The following is a 23,225-nucleotide window of genomic DNA, read 5'->3' as shown; positions in this document are numbered from 1 at the left end:
ATGATCAGCCTGATGCTTATAGTGAATGTGTCGGGGAATGGCTGTGTCACCAACCTCTTATATGCCCCTTTTTGCTATTGTGTCCCTCCGACATCTGCAGCCAGTAAAAATTAAGCTTTTAAAAATTATTCCCACACTTGACATTGGGGGATGCTGTGCTAAGCCCCTTCCATCACATCACGGCCCCCTTCTCTTTTCAAAAGAGGGTTTTCCCACGTGAGCGCGGGCCTCCAATCCGATGGGATCGGCGTGTGTGTGGGGGGGGGTATGGTGAGGGGGAGACCTGTAACAAGCCGCTGTGCAGGGGCGGTGATAAAACGGAGTGGCAGAGGGGGAGAGCTTTGTCCAGGTGGGGGGTTTTTTGTGGAAGAAATTCCCCCCAAACTTACAGGAGGTTTGAGCTGCTTGCCAGAGGGAAGCCTGCTGCTTCTGTGACACAGCGTGATGTTTGAGGAAAGCATGACAAGGTACGCACTCTATACAGCCCCCAGTGGTGACCTTTTTAAAGGAGACATTTCATAAGAATATTTAAAAAATTCCTTAGAAACCTCCACTTACCTTTCCCGCCGCAGGGCTTTATGTGTTAAAAAACAAACAGACCTGATCTTCACCTTTCACGGTGGGCTCCGTTACAGAACCTTCAGGAACTGGGGACCCACGGGGAACCCACACTCCTGAACCCGTAAAACACCCCACCAGAAAAAAATCAAAGCTCTAGATCCCGCGGTCCAGCTCTCTTAAAAAGAGAAGCGTTACAGGCAAAACCTCGTTTCTTCCGCCATGAGGTCTGGGTACCATTCAATTCAGCCTGAAAAGACACTTTGAATGGATCCAGCTGCATAGCTGGCCCCAGCAAGGATTGCTCCAGTGGAACTCAGCACAGAACATCTTTACTCGTGACCAACACCTTAGACACTGGCGAAAAAACTGAGGTACTCTCAGTAGTGGGAGGGGGTATATAGGTAGTGGACTTCCTGTCTTGGAGCGTGCCAGTGTCCATCACCTGAAGGTGGCCTATAACCCACATAGTAACAACTATGGCTCTGTGTCCCGTGATGTACAATAAGAAATAGGCCCTGTGAGGTTCAAAGAAGATTAATGTTGGAGAGTTGGCAATTTGACAGGAAAGCTGGAACACAGAGCAACATTTAACATGAGATACATATGTAGAACAGTTTTCTTACTTGAGACTTATTGCAAATTCTCCTGAGTCTTTTGTTCTTTGTCTGACCAAAAAAGTCCCATCAGAACGACTGGCTAATAATACTTCTGCTTCTTTTCTTTCCATGCCACCAGCATACCTTTAAAGTACAGAAGATCATTTCCATTATATTTCCAATCAAAATTAATGCCAATCTGTCTTTAGCATCCAATATAAACAAAGCTCTTACCAAGAATATAATGAGAGATCAGGTAATGGATGCTGTTGAGAAAATATCAATATCTACATTAGAAGTAGTATAATACAGGCATACATGTTATTACAGTCTGCATTTACCCAATGGACCATAAACTGTATGTTAATAGGCAATGCCACAGTTAATGTATGTCATGTGAACCATATCATTTGTATAATTTGCAAATGTATGTCAATGGAACCTAACACATTGAAGTTGATTTACTATAGGCAAATAGACCGTGGGGGGGGGGGGGGTTTACTAAAACTGGTGCACTCGAATCTGATGCAGTTGTGCATGGTAGCCAATCGGCTTCAGCTTGTTTAGTTAAAGCGGGAACAAACCCGCTGACTTTTTTTTTTTTACAGACTTGTAAGGCAAAATGCACAATGAGCTAGTATGCACCGAATGCTAGCTCATTATGAAATACTTACCTTAGAAGGAGGCCCCGACATCTCACCCGATCCACACCGAGAGAGCTGACATGTTCCCTCATCGTGTCTTCTAGGTATGCCGTCACTCCCGCGCGTGTGCGTGGGGGATTTCTTTCTGCCAGGGTCCGGCCTCTGCCCGGCTTTCAGCCGAGAATCCCCTGTGCGCATGCGCTGCTGCAGTCAGCGCCTCATTGCGAGGGGAATATCTCCTAAACCATACAGATATAGGAGATATTTTTTTACCTACAGGTAAGCCTTATTATAGGCTTACCTGTAGGTAAAAGTTCAAAAAAAGACTATACAATCGCTTTAAAGAGGAAGTAAACCCTGATGGGTTTACTTCCTCTTTCATTCCCTGCAAAGGCAAAGCATAATGGACTACTATGCATCGCATAGTAGCCCATTATGTGTCACTTACCTGACACAGGAGCCAGCGATGTCACCGCTGTCCCCTGTAGTCCGGCGCATCCATCTTTTCGGTGGGGTCTGGCAGCTCCGCCACTGTCATTCGGCGGAGCCGCGATGACGTCACTACCGCGCATGCGCATGGGAGCCGACACGCGCGGCAGCTCCGTTGTTGGAAATGCCGCGCTCAGTGCGCCTGCGCGCCGCTGTCTACGGTGCATGCGCCGTAGACAGCGGTGCCTGTCTTCGGGCAAATATCTCCTAAACCGTATAGGTTTAGGAGATATTTCTTGGACCTACAGGTAAGCCTTAATCTAGGCTTACCTGTAGGTCAAAGTGGTTTGTAAGGGTTTACAACCACTTTAAGCTTTGACAATAAAACCTGAAAGCTTAACGGTTTCTATACAGAGCTGCACCAGATTTTGCACACTCCAGTTTTAGTAAATCTCCCCGTGTGTACTGTGCAAGCATAATTGCACTAATTTTCCCCAGAGCTTAGTGAATATGGCGAAGCTTCACTTTGTAAAGAATGCCCAATCAGGTACAAGGAAAATAAAAACTGAATTAACTTTAAAAAAAACTATAGCAGATCTTAACCACTTGCCGACCGCCGCACGACGATGTACGTCGACAGAATGGCACGGGCAGGCATAAGGGCTTACATGTACGTCCTTGCCTGCCCGCCGGTCGGGGGCCCGATCGGGCCCCCGCCCGGTGCCTGCGGCGGTCGGTGTTCGTTCGGGAGCGATCCCGGACGAGGGGACGGCCATTCATTCATGGCCACCCCCTCGCGATCGCTCCCGACGAATGAAAATGTCCCGTGACATCACTTCCTCTCCTGTAATGTAAACACAGGAGAGGAAGTGATGTATTCTCTCCTCCGTGTCGGTATTTTTTGTTCCGGCACCGAGGAGAGAGCATCGGTGAGTTGCACAAGCACTACACTACACAGTAGAACATGCCAGGCACACTCACACCCCCCCTTTACCCCCCGATCACCCCCCAATTACCCCTGCCCCCCCAGTCACAGTGACACCAATTGCTTTTTTTTTTTTTTGCATTGGTGTCATTTGTGACTGTAATAACTGTTAGGGCAGTTAGGGTTAGCCACCTTTAGTTCTAAGGTACCCCCCTAACCCCCCCAATAAAGGTTTAACCCCGTGATCACCCCCCGTCGCCAGTGTCACTAAGGCTGGGTTCACATTGCAGCGGTTTATGAGAACGGATGTGATTCGCACCGCACTGCAGTGCAAATCACATCCGATCTCTGTGCGATTCGAGTTCAGCCATACAGATAGTATGGCTGAATTCGTGTCGCACCCGCCGCACCCGCCGCAAACTCGCACGGGACCCTTTTTTTGGTCCGCAGCAGAATCGGATCGCATGGGTGTTCACACCATGTGATCCGAGTTTGCAGATCGCACTGCGATATGCGAACTGATCTGGGGGTGTCATTAACATTTCACTGACACTCCCAGCAGTTCGCATAGGGCAGTGTGAACTGCCGCCGGGAGGCATGTGATGCGGGAACCCGCCGCGCATTCGTGGCGTTCCCACATCGCTCCAGTGTGAACCCAGCCTAATAAGCAATCGTTTTTCTGATCACTGTATTATTGTCACAGGTGACGCTAGTTAGGCAGGTAGGTATTTAGGTTCGCCGCAGCTTTTTATAGCGCCAGGGACCCCCATATACTACCGCATAAAGCCCCCTGATTGCCCCCTAGTTAACCCTTTCACCAGTGATCACCATATAACTGTTACAGGTGACGCTGGTTGGTTAGTTATTTTTTTTATAGTTTCAGGGCACCCGCCATTTATTACCTAGTCTCACTAGTGTACCCCTAAATTTAGGGGTGTCTACTTTCCAAAATGGGGTCATTTGGGGGGGGTTTGTGCCATCTTGGCATTTTATGGCCTTCAAAACTGTAACGCCCTTAGAAAGCCTGAAGGCGGTGCTTGGTTTTCGGGGCCCCGTACGCGGCTAGGCTCCCAAAAAGTCCCACATATATGGTATCCCCGTACTCAGGAGAAGCAGCAGAATTTATTTTGGGGTGTCATTTCACATATGCCCATGGCATGCGTGAGCAATATATCATTTAGTGACAACTTTGTGAAAAAAAAAAAAGTTTGTAATTTTCCCGCAACTTGTGGCAAAATATAAAATATTCCATGGACTCAACATGCCTCTCAGCAAATAGCTTGGGGTGTCTACTTTCTAAAATGGGGTCATTTGTGGGGGTTTTGTGCCATCTTGGCATTTTATGGCCTTCAAAACTGTAATAGGTAGTGAGAAGTGAAATCAAAAATTTACGCCCTTAGAAAGCCTGAAGGCGGTGCTTGATTTTCGGGGCCCCGTACGCGGCTAGGCTCCCAAAAAGTCCCACATATGCGGTATCCCCGTACTCAGGAGAAGCAGCAGAATTTATTTTGGGGTGTCATTTCACATATGCCCATAGCATGTGTGAGCAATATATCATTTAGTGACAACTTTGTGTAAAAAAAAAAAAAAAAATATTTTTTGTCATTATTCAATCGCTTGAGGCAAAAAAATAAAATATTCAATGGGCTCAACATGCCACTTATCAATTTCCTTAGGGTGTCTACTTTCCAAAATGGGGTCATTTGGGGGGGTTTTGTACTGCCCTGCCATTTTAGCACCTCAAGAAATGAGATAGGCAGTCGTAAACTAAAAGCTGCGTAAATTCCAGAAAACGTACCTTAGTTTGTAGATGTGACAACTTTTGCGCAAACCAATAAATATACAATTATTTTTTTTTTTTTACCAAAGACATGTGGCTGAATACATTTTGGCCTAAATGTATGACTAAAATTGAGTTTATTGGATTTTTCTAATAACAAAAAGTAGAAAATATCATTTTTTTTCAAAATTTGCGGTCTTTTTACGTTTATATCGCAAAAAATAAAAATCGCAGAGGCAATCAAATACCATCAAAAGAAAGCTCTATTTGTGGGAAGAAAAGGACGCAAATTTTGTTTGGGTACAACATTGCATGACCGCGCAATTACCAGTTAAAGCAGCGCAGTGCCAAATTGTAAAAAGACTTCTGGTCATTTACCAGCAAAATGGTCCGGTCTGAAGGTGGTTAACCATATTCACTAAGCGCTGGGAAAAATGAGTGCAACTGCACATGCAAAGTGCACAGTATTTTTGCCTTTAGTAAATCAACCCCAATGCATGTATCGGCAGTGTTACAAATAGGTCTATCACCAATCATTAATCGGTTTCATAAATGAGGCTCTCGGATTCCTACTGTATTCAATTATATGTTGCAAAGTGCTGCATAAACTGTTGGCACTATATAAATCCTGTATAATAATGATCTCTGGGATGTGGTGCACTATTTACCTACCGACACCATTGTCAATATAAGCACACCAATCATAAATAAGTAACATGGTCCACCAAAAAAACCCCATTCACAATTGAAACATCACTTACAGATATATAGGGCTTGACATGACTGCATGGGAAGAAACCAAGCTCGTAGGTGGAAGTATTGCGACCCTAAAACAGATAATTGAGCTTTTTTAAGTTTGTGAAACCACAAAATAAAATTACAGTTATCCATAGAAATTAGAGTTTTCCTTTCATCTGCCTAGAATCTGGTGTTACAGATTCCTACATTTTTAGTGTTGTGTTCATCTCTCAGGTATGCTTTCCTGTGTGCTTTTTTTTCCAAGAGAAAACTATAAAGGTTTCTAGTAAACATTATGTTTTTTAACATTAATAAACTGTTTATTTTCATAGTTATGTGTAAAATTATTATTTTTTGTACCATTTTTTATAAGGTGTAATCATGGAACTGCTTACTAAGAATGCTGGGTTTGCTAATAACAAAGTGTGTAAAGCCTCGTACACATGATAAGAATATCGGCTATATGATCGCCTGTTTTGTTTTATATGCTAGTCTTATATTAAAAATGAAGGGGTTACTAAAGTTATGAAAATTCTCATATGACAGAATACAACTTCGGAAGTGATGTAATGTGTTGTATTGTATTGTAATATATTCTTTTGTTTCAGAGCATGTGTGGTCTTGGTCTTCCTATTTATTTTTCGGATGAACACTGTACTGATTAAATTAAAATCATTTGTTGAGGTATCGTACGAGATTTTTTTTTGCATTTGTCCCTTTGGATAATTTCACATGAGCTGAGCTGTTGTGATCAGCTCTCCAAAGCTATTTACTAACAATCAGATTATTATATGATTGCTTTGAAAGCGTTATTTTTATTCAGATTTTCTGATCATGTGTACTAGGCATTTATGGCTAACTGTATTGACTCATTGGTTAAGACACTGCTATCTGTTAGTAGAGAGGAAGGAATTGTTTCCCTTTTCTGAATTATCTGAATTATGTTTTTTTTTGAGTAATGAACATTATAGATTCCAATTAACCAACTAATCAGGGCTTAGCTTCCATCCTAACCTGGAAAGTTATATATGTAATCTTAGAGGATGCAGCCACCACCACTTCGCGCTTCCTTTGGACTATTGTTTGCACATGAGCACTTGACTAGATCAGATAACAGATACACAAAGGCTCTGCTTGAGCAACAGGTAGCAGCTACCCCCTAGTCTTCCAAAGGCGTCATATCAGTGCTAGTGTATCTGGGTGTGCTGCCGACTGCATGTGCCTCTCCCCTTTCACTTCACTCTCCCTATCGTCATTGTGCTGCAGCAGTTGCCTCTCAACCTTAACTTGCATGCTATGTGAGCAGAGTGGGCTGTGTGTGAAATCCTTCCTCCTTGTGGCAGTGGACTTGAGCCAATCAGAGAGTAGGAGAACAGTAGGAGCCAATGAGGGCATCAGAAAGAGGATTTGCTGTGCAGAGGTGGATCATGGGATATGTCATCTTTAAAGAGGCACTGCTCAATGCAAGTGACTGGACACTAATGGCTGCTTTTTGCTATGTACCACCACTTTAGAGAGGATCCGATTGCAAGGATCTGACTGTGAGGGGCCGGTTGTGTGGACTGAGACTTCTGGGACAACTGATCACTAAGTGGTTTGTACCTGATCTGTTGCATACTGGGAGCAGTGAGCAGAACTATCGAGCTTAACCCCTTGTTGCCAGCAGTTAATGCTTACTGAGATTGCCCCTTATTCCACAGCCCATCAGCCATCCTTTGTGTACAGCAAACATTGTCAATTAGATGCAAGGTACTTTACAGTCACCTACAGGAGTATCCCTTTGCCAGTAATGCTCCCACCTGCTATTGAGTGCTAAGAAATTCAGTGAGGTTTCTTTTATGCCAGTCATGCTTTCACAGGTTGATGCTATTTTTCTGGATACTGTGTGAATTAGTGTAATGAGGCTTAGTCTTATTAAAACTTAAGTTGATGGCAGTAAGTGAGGGTAACCTGCCTGTCAGTTCATCTGACGTATTCTGTTGTCTTGCTTATTTGTTTTATGCATTGCATTTGCTTACCCTAATAATACATTCATCTCATTAATTCTCAAGTTGTGGTCTATTTTTCTGTGTACCATCATAAAGCAGTAGAATATTAACGTTTATTCTACAGAGGTGTGAGTAACCTATAACAAGGTGTGATGGTGGGGCTTGAGTGGGTTATAGAGTCGTGACATGGAACAGAGGATCCATCGTGCGTAGCACCACATTACTTAGAAAATAATTTGATTTATAATGATAAATATGTGACACAGTCATCAAAAATGATACTCCAAAACGTGATGATACAACACAAAAATGCACACTGCAACTGAAATCAGAAGACGTACCTCCCACCAGTTCTGTTCAGCTTCTGCTTTTGTCAGTTCTATGACATCCCCCTTTTGCATTTTCAGCGGTGGACCAAATGCAATAGGCGGCGGAGGAATTCCGAAGTATTCTTGACATGTTTCCATCTTTGTAAGACCTGAAATTGACAGACGGACTCTGATGTATTGGGGAATCAGGTTTAGTTTATCTGTGAGCAGCCAAAACACCACCATTAAAGCTGGCTATAGCAAAGAACATTTAAAAAAAAAAGAAGAGTGATCTGCCTTTCCATTTAAATTATGGGCCAGAAGCTTTTACAGTCACCCCATTTGGGTCTGGCTAGTGGGACAAAATAGTTTATTCATTTTTTCTCCCAAAAAACAATATAGCAGTGTTCTATATGAAATACTTAAAGAGGAATAGGGATTTAAAATCCCCAGACCACTGTCCTGGTTGCTTGGGCACTGACAGTTCATCACTGATGGAGGTAAGTACAGTGAGAAATGGGGAGGGGGGGGGTGCTGTAGGGTATTAGTTCACCTTTTAATTTTTTCTGAAAGGTGAACTAACCCTTCAACTGATCTGTCAGTGGAAATTCAGTTAAATAATGCTTGTAACTATCCAGTTTTTATTTCTTTTCAAGCATTTTTATATATGAATTGCATTGCAGTTATTGTTCTCCTAAGTGCAAATAAACAACAGGGTATTATCACATATATATATTATCATGGTTATTGCAGTAAAGCATTTCAAAGCAGTTCACACATGGGCCAAAACTGTCCAGATTGCATTATGGTGTGATCCAACTATTTTACTTCTTAAGGACCCATGCACACTGGGTGTTTAGCCCCAGTGCATGAGGCTCTGGTGTTTAGGTGTGGGTGGAAGGTACTAGATTTGAAGGCAGTATGCACTTAGGGACAAATGCTCAGAACACAGACTGCTTGCATTCCGGGCAGTTGTCCCTGAGCGCATACTGCCCTAAGCATTAGTAGCACTATCCGTCCCTCATAGACTTTTACAGGCTGCCGGGAGCAGGGCTGGAAAATGGGCATGTACCTTCCAACTGGACCACACTGTTTCATCTCCATAAACCCACCTTGTGCTCACGCAGAGAGCACAGAAAGTTATCAGCTCACAAGATATCTAGTAAAATCAACAGGTATTTTTTTGTATTTATTAAACACATACTGTATAACAAAACACTTCAATTTTACATTTGACAGACTTTAGGGAGAAAATAAAGGGAGAAAACAAAGGGAGAAAATAATAGAAGTTTATTGTTAGGGTTTACATACACTTTAACACTAGTGACAACAAATACACAGGTCAATTCATGGCGGAGAAAGCATCTTTTACTGACAATAATTCACTTTATATACGGGCATCAAGATATTTTCTTAGCACACTACTACTGTGGAACATGCTAGTAAGTATAAAGTAAGTCATAAAATGACTACTTAATAAAAGATTTTTTTTAAACTGAATGGATCATAATTACCAGTATACATTTTGGTTGCAATCGAAGTGTACTATCTAGGCAGATGCGATGACAAACTATAAATTTGTAAATTTTTTTTTTTTTTTTTTTTTAATAACTTACCTGGATCTATTCTTTTATTTGATGGTCCACGGCCCTGTATGCAAATTACATATTTATGTTATTACTAGTGCCTTTTTCACAACACATCATTTCACTAATCACCAAATACAGTATATTACTTGGTTTTCTCCAACTGCTTACAAACTCCTTTTACGTTCCCATTTATTAACTTTGAAAAAAACATTCCATCAAATATGACATTCAGATCATTTATTTTCAGATTATTTTGTGTAACTATCTTTTATGCATTCTACTACTTCACTTATGCTGTTACATTCACATTTACATTTCTTCTAATGCTTTTGCTCCACTTATTTTTTTGTATTCTGCCTTTATTTATTGTAACCTCTTACACACATTCTCCAGTTCATCACACTTTGTCTTATAAGCACTATTGTGTACCTTTTTAGTAGACAATGGACCACTGTCTGCAAAAAAATAAAAAATAAAATAAGTTGTTTTAATACCTTAATTCTGTAATACAAATAATTACAATAATTATAAAATAAGGAACGAACATGAATCCTGCTGCCTGGCTGAGCCAGTTTAACAATTAAATAGATTGACTGCACTAATGATATTGTGCATATCATTTGCTGGGAATCTCCATAATCCTTCCAATCTTTGGTATCTGATTAAATGTATAGAAATGTATCTATCACAACTTAGCCCTTACCTTGCCTCCCACAGCATGACACTCGGCCCAAGCATTCCTTGTGTGCAGGAGCTCTGCAATTGGAACATCTGTATCCCTGGAAGAATATTCCCCTGTAGGTGCCAAAGAAGAACATGTAAGACTAGTTGACAATGGAGCAGTAAGTGCTCCATCACATATATCCTCTTCTCTTACCTTAATAGCATTTGACAGGCCTTGCACGTAGCTGTGCTTTCAAATGAATACATTTGAAAATCATGTCCATTTGCATGAGCATGGTCTGGGTGCACGTTGGATCTGTAGGAAAAGATATGCTAGTAATTCTCACATTTATTGATTCATAAGAAACAAACTACTGCTGAGCTATTTGAAAGCTCAGTTTCAAAGTCAGACATTTTCTATTTCATATTTCCAGTATAGGCTGGAAAAAAAAAAAGTAAGTAAGGTTCAGCGCAACCAATTATGTTTTTTTAGTGGCTCATACCAGGCTTTCATGGGCAATGCTGAATGCTTCCCACATCAGCATCCAGGTAAGGTACCAATAATAATACCTTAGAATCTTTGAGGTGGTTTTACTAAAGGCAAGTATACGGTTTACTAAAGGCAATCATGTGCAAGTAAAAATGCTGTTTTTTTATTTTCCTTGCCCCGATTATGTATTTTTTTACAGAGTGAAGCTGTAACACATTTACTAAGCTCTGGGAAAAATGAATGCAACTGCACTTGCAAAGTGCACAGTCATTTCAAGTAAAACCACCACATTGTGTGTGAACCAAGTTTTTGCTCTGTCAAGAATAATGATAAAATGTGTCTAGTATCTGTGCACAGCAACCATATTTCCTGGTGCCTCCATGGCAGCATACCTGTGATAAGCTTTGCCTTAGCTCCGCCCTCACGACCAGTGAATATTGTAAAAGACAAGGATTAGTACACTCCCAGCATTTCCCTTTTTTTTCTCTCATACCTCATGGTCAGTGAATGGTGGTTGAACATCCCTTACCTCTGCAGTCAGCAGCGTCCAGCTGGGTTCAAGCCTCTCCCAGGTGCAGCTAAATGCGCTGATAAGATAGGTAGTCCCTTCTGTGGGCCTTTTGGGACAGCAGTTGTCTCTTAACTAAGAGCTTCTATCTGCATTTATATACTGGCATTTGCTCAAGCCTGCAGCAGAGAAAGCAGCTATATCTATTTTTCACTTAGCTTTATCCTTCCATTTCTCCCTCCTGTCATCTATTCTCTCTCACTTTCATTTCTTTGCGTTCCTCTCTCTTTTTCATTTTCTTCCTCCCCACCACCTTCCCCTCCTTGTGATATTGTACCTTCATTCCTGGTTGCTAAAGTGGGGGGCATGCACCTCGCGCCAGCTTTTTTGAGTCCCTCAGTGTCTTCCTGCCCACTCTGGAGCCGGCTTGGTGGGCTGGGCTGAGTTGGGCGGGCTGCATAGGTCCTAGTGCCGCTGGCCGCACTTGCATGGTCTGGCCTGAGGTTGTGACAGCCATCTTGAATAGGGGCAAATTTTACATTTTTTTGCCCTTGTCAAAATTATTTTTCAGAGAGTTGTATCTTCCACAGATGTCCCTCCCCTCTCCATAGTTTATTACTGGGGGCTTTCAGCATGGCATCCTCTTGTCATCTGAGGAGGTTGCCTATGTGGTGATCTCTTGGAGAGGACCCTGTTTTTTTTTTCCAACGGTAAATGTAATTTCTTTCTTTTTTTTTTTACCCAGAAATACCTTTTTCTTGCTCCTGCTGAAATACCAGTCACTAACTCCTTTATCCTTCTCTAGCTGCTTTTTCTGTCTGCTGCCTAAAATAAGCATTACGCCACCTGAACAAGACCCTCTCCAACATTTAAGGTAGGGACCATTGTCCAGGTGAGAGAAAAAAAGAGAGCACTTATGCTGGTACGTTTATGTGTTTCAGCCTTGTACACCAGAAGAAGTCCAAGCGGACATCAAGATGACATAAACAAACCTATGAAGGCCCCAACCAGGGCACACCATCCAGATTAGAATACCATGCAATTGACGAGGGTTCATCCATGAAAAGACATAGTTCTTCACATTCACCAACTCGCAAATCCCTAAATGCCGAGCATGCGGAGTCATCCAATTACCAGCCAATTGGTCTACAAAAGCTGTTTTAGAGTCTGTGCAGCAGACAGAGAGTCAGAGGGTTAACAGGTAAGCTGTCCTACTCAAAAGATGGGCAGGAGTTACATAGCGGAATGAGCATCAGCAGTTCCATTGCAGCAATTAACTCAATCTCCTCCAGAGAAGTTAACTCTTCCTGGCCCATCCTTGAGAGAATCCTCTCACCATGCAGCAAATATCCCTCCTAGACATCTGGATGATAGTGGGCCATCTGAGGATGCCTCGGCCCTCGTACTTAAACCTTTTCCTAGTTCAGCCCTATGTCCAGGCTGTAAAGCCAGCTATTGGCTGGGAGGAAGCCAACACTACATCGGAGAAGTCAAAGATGTACTTCCTAATTTCTAAAGAAGCAGGTTTCCTTCTTTCGGCTTTGTTTCCACTAGTCCGACTTGTCATGCGACTTTGAACTTCAGAGTCGCATGACAGGTCTTACCCCATGATTTTCAATGAGCACCATTCATATCTGTGCGACTTTAACCGATTCGCACCCGCCCTATAGCCGAAAGACGGCTACAGAGCGGACACTAACTGCCGGGAGGGCGTCCCTGGATGTCCTCCTATTTACTTCCCCTCTAAGCGCCGCCGTGGGCGCGCATCGGGGAAGTTCTGTGCTGGCTGTGTCCCTCAGACACAGCCAGTCACAGATCGCTGTAAACGGCCAATCACAGCGGCCGTTTACAGCGTGCTCAGCATGTCCAATGAGAGACACAGACAGCGTGTGAGAAGGGAGAAATGAACGGCTGCAGTGGCTGTAGGTTAAAAAAAAAAAAAGTGCCATCCGCCCCAGTGCCATCCTCCCCCAGTGCCATCTGCCCCAGTGCCATCCTCGCCCAGTGCCATCCTCACCCAGAGCCATCCGCCCTAGTGCCATCCTCCCCAGTGCCACCTGCCCCCAGTGCCACCTGTTAGTGCTATCTGTCCGCAGTGCCACCTGTTGTCAGTGCCATGTGTCCCCAGTGCCATCTGTCATCAGTGCCACATATAAGTGCCACCTGTCATCAGTGCCACGTATAAGTGCCATCTGTCATCAGTGCCACGTGTCATCAGTGCCACATATTAGTGCCATCTGTCATCAGTGCCACATATTAGTGCCATCTGTCATCAGTGCCACATATCCGTGCCATTTGTCATCAGTGCCACCTGTCAGTGTCACATGTCATCTGTTGTCAGTGTCACGTGTCATCAATGCCACTTATCAGTGCCATCTGTCATCAGTGTCACGCGTCATCGGTGCCACGTATTAGTGCCATCTGTCATCAGTGCCACGTATTAGTGCCACGTGTCATAAGTGCCACATATTAGTGCCATCTGTCATCAGTGCCAAGTGTCATCAGTGCCACGTTAAAGTGTCATCAGTGCCATCTGTCATCAGTGTCACTTGTCATTGTCCTGGTGCTCCAGGGCCTTCAAAAGCGTAATAGGTAGTCAACAAGTTAGATGTGTAATTTATGCTCCTAGAACACGTGATGGCGCTCCCTGCATGTTGGGCCTCTCTATGTGGCCAGGCTGTGAAAAAGTCCCACACATGTGGTATTGTAATACTCAGGAGGAGTAGCAGAATTTTTTTGGGGGTGTCATTTGTGGTATACACATGCCATGTGAGAGAAAACCTATTACAATGACAATTTTGTGGAAAAAAAATAAAAACTAATAAAAAATCTTAATTTTTTGAATTGTGGGAAAAAATGACAACATCAAAAAGCTCACTATGCCTCTTACTAAATACCTTGGAATGTCTACTTTCCAAAAAGGGGTAATTTGGGGGGTATTTGTACTTTCCTGGCTTGTTCGGGTCGCAAGAAGCGAGATAGGCCACCAGTACATCAGATGTGATCAATTTTGTATGATTCGCACCACAGTTTGTAGACTCTCTAACCAAATAATATCCACTAATTTGGGTTATTTTTTACCAAAGACATGTAGCAGTATAAATTGTGGCCAAAATTTATGAAGAAAAATTAATAATTTGCATAATTTTGTCACAGAAACAAAGAAATATGTGTTTTTTTTCAAAATTTTAAGTCTTTTTTCATTTATAGCGCAAAAAATAAAAACCCCAGAGGTGATCAAATACCACCAAAAGAAAGCTCTATTTGTGGGGAAAAAAAGGACAAAAAATTCATTTGGGTACAGTGTTGCATGACTGAGTAATTGTCATTCAAAATGTGAGATCACCGAAAGCTGAAAATTGGTCTGGGCAGGAGGGGTGTTTAAGTGCCCAGTAGGCAAGTGGTTAAGTCACAGCGACATCAAAGTAGTTCCTGAAGTACTTTGGTCCCACTTTGATGCGACTTGAGGTCCAGAGACCTCAAGAGTACACAGGCATTGTTTCAAGTCGCATCAAAATCACGGCAAAAAATCCTGCAACTTTCAGGTCACAATAGTGGAAACATAGGCTTACTCTGATGGATGATGTCAGAGACATTGTGGAAGAGGAAAAAAAAATCCTCTAAATTGCTTAGGAAAATGTTATCCACTGTCAGAAACAAGATTCTGCAATGCCAGACGGTCTACCGGAGGTAGACACGGCAGTGGTTCGTATAACAAAGAATTTTATCTCACCAGTCAATGATTCAGCCTCAATTGAGGATCAGTAAAGCCCCATACACACTATCAGTTTTTCCTTCAGGTTTACCAAAACCATGTAGTACAAGGGCCTGCCTGATTGCATTCAAACTGAAACTCCTAAGGTTTGACCTCATATTATATGGTTTTGGTAAATCTGAAGGAAAAACTCAGCAGAAAAACTGATAGTGTGTATGGGGCTTCAGACAAACGAATAGTCCCCAACTTAAAGGAGATTACCAAATGGTGGGTAAATGCCTGCAAGTCAGGAATTGCCTTATATGTATCCAAAGCCCTGCGGGCATGAACCGAAGAGATGGAAACAGTGATTCATCAAAATGTCCCTAGGGAAAATATAGTCAAGGCTTTGGATGAATTATGGCTCTCAGCAGACTTCACCGGTGAGACGGTGATGATACAATTCGATACTTCACAAGATCAATGTCACTACTTGTGATAACCATATGGGTATGGTGGTCAGAACTACGGCCAGCTGACACTGTGTCAAAACAAAATTAGTTTAAATACAATTTTTTCAATGGTAAATCACTCTTTGAAGGAAGGTTACAGAAAGCCATTTCCCACATCACAGGAGTAAATTCATACAGAACAGCAGAATTAGACATATGCGGGGATTCTGGGATGCTTACTTGCAGGCACCCATACTAAACCTGTTACAGAAGTATCTGAGTTTTCAGTCGACCAGGTCCATCTACAATTCCAGTCTCCCCTTTCGACCCTGCACTTCCCTCAGAGCCCTCACAAGGGCTCTGATCACTATCCAAGCTTCTTTACAAGAGTTGGGTCTCAGTTCTTATCACTAACAAGACGATATCCTCCTTTTATCAAAAGATCCAGCCCAGCTAGTGGAACACAGGTGGATGCTGTGGCCTACACTATCAACATACGGTTGGATGGTAAATCATCAAACAGGTCATCTTTTCTCCAGTCTAGGTGCCTTATTCAACACCGCAAAAGGGACAGTGTCCCTGCCATCTCAGAAAGTGTGGGCGATCGTTCAGAAAGTAAGAAGAGTGAGGACATGGTCCTACCTAACAGCCATTAGCTAACTCAATTTAATAGGGATTTTTGTATATTTGTATGCAGATGGTCCTGTGGACACATTAATACCTCAGGCAACTTTTATCTAGAATTCCTGAAGCAATAGAACAAACCACCTATCCTAGTCTATATATCAAACAAGTTTGATGAACAGGGGTCTGCACTAGTGGACAAAGAGGGAGATGCCAGTAAAGACACATCCATTAAGGCATATCTTCTGGACCACAGTTACCACAGACAACAATGCAATAGGCTAGGATGCACATTGCAACCAGATGTTGGTTCAAGAGAGATGGGCGTTCAGTGTGGCAGACATCATCGAAAATATCTTGGAAATCCAGGCAGCTTATCTCGCATCAACAGCATTTTCTCTCTCTGATCAAGGACAAATCAGTTCTGATTCAGATAGCGCTGCAATATCATACATACATCACAAAGGCAGAACCCCCAACAGTTCCTTACTAAGGGAAGTGGAACCCATCTTCATTTGGGCAGAGGGGAATCTGAAGGACCTAAGAGTAGTCTATCTTCCAGCTCACTTAAACATAAACGTCAATCACCTATGCCAAGGATTCCTGGATCCCAACAAATGGTCCCTATAACCGAAGTTATTCACTTGGGTTGTGGGCCAGTGGACGTTTCCTGAACTGCATCCTTTTGCTACAGCAAGCAATACCAAGCTGCAGAGGTTTGTTTTGCATCTACCTCACCCTTGGGCAGAAGCAATAGATGCCCTGTCAAGTCCTTGGGCATGCAATCTAATTTAGGCCTCCTACCTCTAAAATTCTTCAGAGACTTGCAATATCGACAATAGCGGTAAAAGCAGTCCTGCAATATTTGCAGTGAGACCCATAATTCCCTAGGGCAATATATCTTAGAGTCCAGCCTCTGGTAAATATCCTTCTGATACCCTTTCTTCTGGCTTGAGGCATTACACCCATCAAAATCCTCATCGATTGAACCTTCACGTTAAAATGATAAAACACAGAGGCTTTAATCATTAGGATGTTCCTCCAGAGTTGTTTCAACTCTGCTCAAAGCACAGGAGCCTTCAACAAACAATATGTATGACAAGGTTTGGAATAAGTTTATCTATCTTTCGCTAATGGCAAAACTTCAATCCTGATGTATTAGGATTAAGCAATTTAAAGGTATAGCCGGTGGCAATCTCTGCTGTGACCACAGGAGATGGGCTGAAGATCCTTTAATAATCGAATTCTTCAAAACAGTCAAGAAGATAAGCCCACCCATTAAAACAAATCTTTCCCACTTGTGATCTCTCTATCGCTCTGGAGCCCTTTTCCAAACAGCCTTTTGCCCCATCTCATTCAACATCCTTGTGGATTCTCACTTGGAAACTATTTTTCTTTGTGGCGATTGCATCGGGCTGGGGAGTATCAGAACTTCAGGCTCTGGGATCAGAAGACAATAATATTATTTTCTGTACTTGGATAGAGTGGAACTTAGAACAGTACATGGATTCATCTCTAAGTTCTCCTCTTCTACTATCTCTGAGCCTTGGGCCCTGCCAATCTTTTCAGATCCAATTTCGACCTTCTTCACAAAGACGATATTACTTCAGTACTAAGACACTATATTCAAGCCACAACTCCCTTCAGACTTTCAGCTAACCTTTTTGTAACACCCCAAAAAAACCACAGGGGCGGAAGCCTCCAGAATGTGACTCTCCGGACATTCCGAAAACTGCAGTATCCATCATACCTAGTCATGTCTGTGAATATCAGAGCTTTAAAATACCTCATCGGACATGTGGTTCTGTGGCAGCTGGGAAGCCATAGTTTGCAGATCCCTGCTCGATTATAATAGTTTCATGGATAATCAAATTGGTTTATGAAGGCGTACAGAGCTAGGGGTCTAGAACCCCCTCTTCAGTTGGGCTGTATGCCATCTGGTTGTTTTCTGCTTCTTGGACAGTCAGAGCAGACGTATCCATCAAAACAATATAAAGGGTAGCATCATGGTCATCCCAACATGCGTTTACAAGACATTACAGAGTAGACCCAGCAGCTTTTCCACCTATAGAAACTGGCAGAGAGGCTATTAGGCCAGCATTTGGCTATTTTAAATCCTTTTTCAAATAAATCTTTTACTATGCATCTTCCCACCCATTTCAGCTAGTTATTTGTCACAAGTATGCTGCCATGGAGGCACCAGGAAAACAGAAAATTGTTTCATACTTACCGTAATTTTATTTTCCTGGTGCTTATCCATGGCAGCATACAGTCCCACCCTCGATATACTATATTATGTAGAATGCTGGGAGGAGCCAAGGCGGAGCTTGTCACAGGCATGCTGCCATGGATAGGCACCAGAAAAATAAAATTACAGTAAGTATGAAACAATTTTCTACCTTGCACTAGATTTCCCAAATCATTTTCAATTTATTAGGTTTTCATGAATATTAGACAATAAAGCGGAACTTCACTTTCTCAATCAATATTGACTATTTTTAATCTTCATGCTGTTTTTTTTTAATTTCTTCAGTTATTTCCTGGTTTCCAAGCCTAGATAAATGATGTCATACATCCGAGGATAATCCTTTAATATATCCAGTGACTGATCATAAAACAATGTGACAATCCTCCACCAGATAAAGTCCTTTGTGGAAAAATAAATGGGCTAATATCTCCTCACAACCCGATCAAGCGACTCCACTCCTCGTTTCCTCATTAATAGGATAATAGATTACGTCCTCACCTAGGCCCATGTGAATATGAAACAGGCTGATATCTCCTCATTACCTGGACAGACAGCTCCAATCCTTCTCTCCTGTTTCTTGTGATAAATGGTCTCGAACTCACAAAAAATAAAAGAAAACAACTCATATATAATAATAAATTCAGTTCACCACCTCCCTAGGTGAGACTCCGATGTACATCACTGAACTCTATTCCTCCCCTAAACGTGTGTCGCAACGTGACAGGCTTCCTCAGTAGGCGCCTACATTTATCACAAGAAATAGGCAAGCTGTCTGTCCAAGTGATGAGGAGATATCAGCCTGCTTCCTATTCACACAGAGATAATAGATCACACGTGATCTATTATCCCATTAATGAGGAAACGAGGAGTGGAGTCACTTAATCGTGTTGTGAGGGGATATTACTCATTTATATTTACACGGAGGTGAGCAGGTACTTTATCTGGTGGAGGATCGTCACATTGTTTTATGATCAGTCACTGGATATATTGAAGGATTATTTACGGAGGAATTTAGAATAATGAATTCACAGAGGACTTTACATATTTATTTATAGTTTTTTGGGATTTAAATTCACAATATATTAATACTTTTTATTTTTGCTGTTCTACACGGATTTATATAATTTATTTTGTTAAGTTGTTGTGAAATCCCTTACACAGTGGTTGGCAGGTCAGCAATTTTTCATATATATATATATATATATATATATATATATATATATATATATATATATATTTTTTTTTTTTAATATATAGATTTTTTGTCATCTCTTGCGCTGATTGTTACATTCTTTTTTTATACATCAGAGGAGTCTTCAGGAGGTGAGTAGGGGTTTTCTCAGCTAGGCACATCCTCCTGTCTTGAGTACCTGGTGAGATATCTTGGGTCCTGGGTCTGCACACTTGCTGATACTCATATGATGGGTTCAACCTCTTTTTGATAGATTTTTTGCTTAAAAATATGGGCAATGTCACAAGGGCACTGAAAAATGCAAAAGTTGGCAGGGGAACCTGGAACTCCCAGGTGAATAAGAACAAAGTCAATAAAAATGGCATGGGATTCTCAGTGCTGGGGTATTCTAGACATAAAAAAGCCAGGGGGCAGGGCATTTCACCAGGCTTCAACTCTATCACTTGAGTGGGAAAATAGGGTGCAATCCATGCACTTTTCTATACAATAAAATGCCTTGTTGTCATACACTTACACAGCCATTTCAAATTGCTCCATCCACTTCTTCTTTAAATCTCTTGTCTTGAAATAGAGTTCATATCCTAAGCAGGCTCGGGCATCAATCAGATAGAACATGTGAGCCCACTGAAAAAGAATTTTATGCAAGATAAGCTTTGTTTTATTGAATCACAGACTTCTTTTTTCAGTATGCTGTTGGTTCTGTGACATTCCCCCATCTAATGTATTTTCCTAACTGTATATTATGGCAAGCATTTTACAGTATTTCATATAAAAAAAAAAAAATACAAGCTTGTTACTCTACTACCCCCTTTTCTACTGGGCACCCTTTAGGTAATTAATTGGAATTGGCTTCCCATTGAAACTTGGTCACTTAATAAAATGCTGGCGAAAATAGAATTTCAAAAAAAATATTTTTTAAGTGAGAGAGATTGAGAAACTATATTTCTATAGAACCACCTTATTCTTGACTATTAAGCAATAAAAAAGATATAGTTGATGACGGTCTACCTTTTTATTGTCTCTGTCTCCAGAGGGGTCATCACGGATTTCATAATTTTGAAGTTTTATAAATTCCTTCAGGTCATATGTATCTCCTTTTCTCTTACATATTAACAGTGCCCGATCCAAAAGAAAGGCATACCTGAGAAGTCCAGAAAAAGATCTGAATAAGTAAGTGTGTTTGGCTATTTGATGAAATACACTCATGCAGAATATTATGTTTTGATAAACCAACAGACATAGATTTACATGATTCTTTACAGGTAAAAGGAGGCAGTAAAATACAAGTTGACTAAATAGGCTGTGGGCTACATTACAGCTTTTACTTTGCAGTATATTTCAATACAATCTATGCATTATTGAAATATGAATAATAATAATAGCTTAAAGGCTCATTTAAAAAATGTATTCTTTTGGATATGAACTGCACTTAAATGAACTGTATGTAAAAAAAATAAAAATCTGTTTTGTGAACAGCAACATCAGATTTGAGTTGTAATTTTCCAATGGAAGGTAGAAAGGGAGAAAGGGAGAAGAAGCATCTGATTGATTGCTATAGACGGTAGACTCTTGATGCAGCACTAAACATGAGTAGTATCTCCAGTCCAAAGGACAAACAGCACAGTTCATGGGACATATTCTGGTTCTGAAAAGGTTGTCTGATCTTTAAAAGGAGAAGTAAAACCAAAGCTCCTTTGGTTGTACTTCTCCTGTGAATCCCAAGAGTGCAGTTCGTTTTGCACTCCTGTGACCCATTTTTAGCAGACAGCAGGCTGAAGTCCACTGTTTGCTGAGGTCACAGTGCTGGTCCAGGCTCAGAAAAGATTGCGACCATATGGTTGGGATTCACCCATATACCTGGACTGATGTTATCTCAAATAGTGCCCTCTGTCGAAAAATGCCCGCTCCGGCCTGCACATGGACAGTACGGAACGACACAACAGCCGATTTCCTGATCAGCTGTTGTGACGGAGCATATGCAGTCAGGCGGACACAATAACCAACGAGTGCCGAGGGACAGAATTATTCTCCAATTCTGCCCCCGCACTTGCGGGGCATGTTCAGTGTTGTGAAGGGCGTGTTTTTTTGTGTTGATGGGCGGGTTCAGTGCTGCAAAGGGACAATGTTTATATAATTTGTATGATTCCACGCTTAGGTGTAGGCTGGGCTGCTGCCACCCCCAAATGGCTCCAATAATGGAGCAACAGTGGAATTTAAAAGATAGATAAAGGGGTAGGTGGCGCTGCCCATCACCTAAAGAGTGAACCTGCAAAGGTGAGTCACACTTCTCAGGTGAAAGTGCAAGTGCTGGATAGGGATTAAAGTGTATCAGTAATGTAAATATTATTGATTTGAACTCATCTAAACATTGACATTAAAACTTAATATACAGAACTTATAATGTGCAGGAAAATTTGTATGTGATACTCTTAATAAGTGTTAATTAGTGCTAATTCTCTGGGGTTTTCATATAATCACAAGCACACAGTACTGTGAAAATGAAACGTATATAAAAAACTAAATCAATGTATTTCATCAGAAAAATAAAAAAAATTTAAAAAAATTTAAAAGACAGTCCATATGTAAAAAAATACATATGCAAGTTGGAAGATTGCCAAGTGACTTGTGCAGATTTCCAAATTGACTTGTGCGTATACTTAATCACAGATCATGTGCAAGAAGTGAAGTGACATCTGTGTTCCCCTTCAGTTCCAACTGACCAGATCCTTGCACCCCTGCAGGGGTAAACTGCATAGAGTAGGTTTAGTTGTGATATCCAGAAAAATCACCTCCTCCGTGGCACATCAAAACCGTGGGGTAACCTCATATGCATAAAAGAGATGGGCACTCATAGTGTAAAACCGAATGGTTTAGATTTACTGTGGTAATGCATTAAAAGCAAGGCATACCATAGCCAAATAGCATAAAAAACTGTGACAGTTCAAGAGATCCAAGCGTGCGTGCGTTCCACAGGCCGCAACAACGCAAACTGGAAGTGACATGGGTATGTACTAGGCTCCACCTAGAGGTGGAGCCTAGTACGCCTAGAGGTGAAGTCTAGTACACACCCACGTCACTTCCAGTTTGCACCCACTGTGTTCTGATGAGACCAAGATAAACTTATTTGGTTCAGATGGTGTCAAGCGTGTGTGGAAGCAACCAGGTGAGCAAAACAAAGACAAGTGTGTCTTGCCTACAATCAAGCATGGTGTTGGGAGTGTCATGGTCTGAGGCTGCATGAGTACTACCGACACCAGGGAGCTACAGTTCATTGGGGGCACCATGAATGCCAACATGTACTGTGACATACTGAAGCTGAGCATGATCCCCTGCCTACAGAGACTGGGCCACAGGGCAGTATTTCAACATGATAACAACCCCAAACACACCTCCAAGATGATCACTGGCTTGCTAACGAAGCTGAGGGTAAAGGTGATGGACTGGCCAAGCATGTCTCCAGACCTAAACCCTATTGAGCATATGTGGGGCATCCTCAAACAGAAGGTGGAGGAGCCCGAGGTCTCTAACATCCACCAGCTCTGCAATGTCGTTATGGAGGAGGTAGGAACACAACCTCTTTCCAACATAAAGCCCAGTGATGCACCTTTCTGGACCCTCTGCTTCTTAAAAGCAGAGTGTGGGAGTCCTTATTGACCACTGAGGCTCTCACATTGGACTGTTAAATATGGTTCAACTCCAGAAAGGAGTGAAGCTTAAAGTATAATTGAAGTCAAAACTTTTTTTTTTTAGTTTTGGATAGAGTGGAGAGGGATTAGAACACTTGCCAGTTTTCTTA

The 23,225-nt window shown here is 41.9% G+C and overlaps 1 protein-coding gene across 1 annotated transcript in view; it reads right to left on the bottom strand.

Moving 5' to 3' along the window:
* VAV1 (vav guanine nucleotide exchange factor 1) overlaps window positions 1-23,225 on the bottom strand; it is a 125,555-nt gene that overhangs the window by 9,766 nt on the left and 92,564 nt on the right. Inside the window, exons 14-23 of the mRNA XM_077482066.1 lie at window positions 20,438-20,570; window positions 19,944-20,053; window positions 10,436-10,537; window positions 10,262-10,353; window positions 9,988-10,013; window positions 9,586-9,619; window positions 8,003-8,139; window positions 5,697-5,762; window positions 1,392-1,423; window positions 1,185-1,301 (exon numbers count right to left, since the gene is read on the bottom strand). Of these exons, the coding sequence (XP_077338192.1) occupies window positions 1,185-1,301; window positions 1,392-1,423; window positions 5,697-5,762; window positions 8,003-8,139; window positions 9,586-9,619; window positions 9,988-10,013; window positions 10,262-10,353; window positions 10,436-10,537; window positions 19,944-20,053; window positions 20,438-20,570 (849 nt within the window). The remainder of the gene's footprint in view (window positions 1-1,184; window positions 1,302-1,391; window positions 1,424-5,696; window positions 5,763-8,002; window positions 8,140-9,585; window positions 9,620-9,987; window positions 10,014-10,261; window positions 10,354-10,435; window positions 10,538-19,943; window positions 20,054-20,437; window positions 20,571-23,225) is intronic.

Source organism: Lithobates pipiens, unplaced genomic scaffold (genome assembly GCF_037356315.1).
Source record: "Lithobates pipiens isolate NorthernLeopardFrog02 unplaced genomic scaffold, aLitPip1_a1.2 Scaffold_16, whole genome shotgun sequence".
Taxonomy (NCBI): domain Eukaryota; kingdom Metazoa; phylum Chordata; class Amphibia; order Anura; family Ranidae; genus Lithobates; species Lithobates pipiens.
This window is presented reverse-complemented; position numbering and strand designations above follow the sequence as displayed.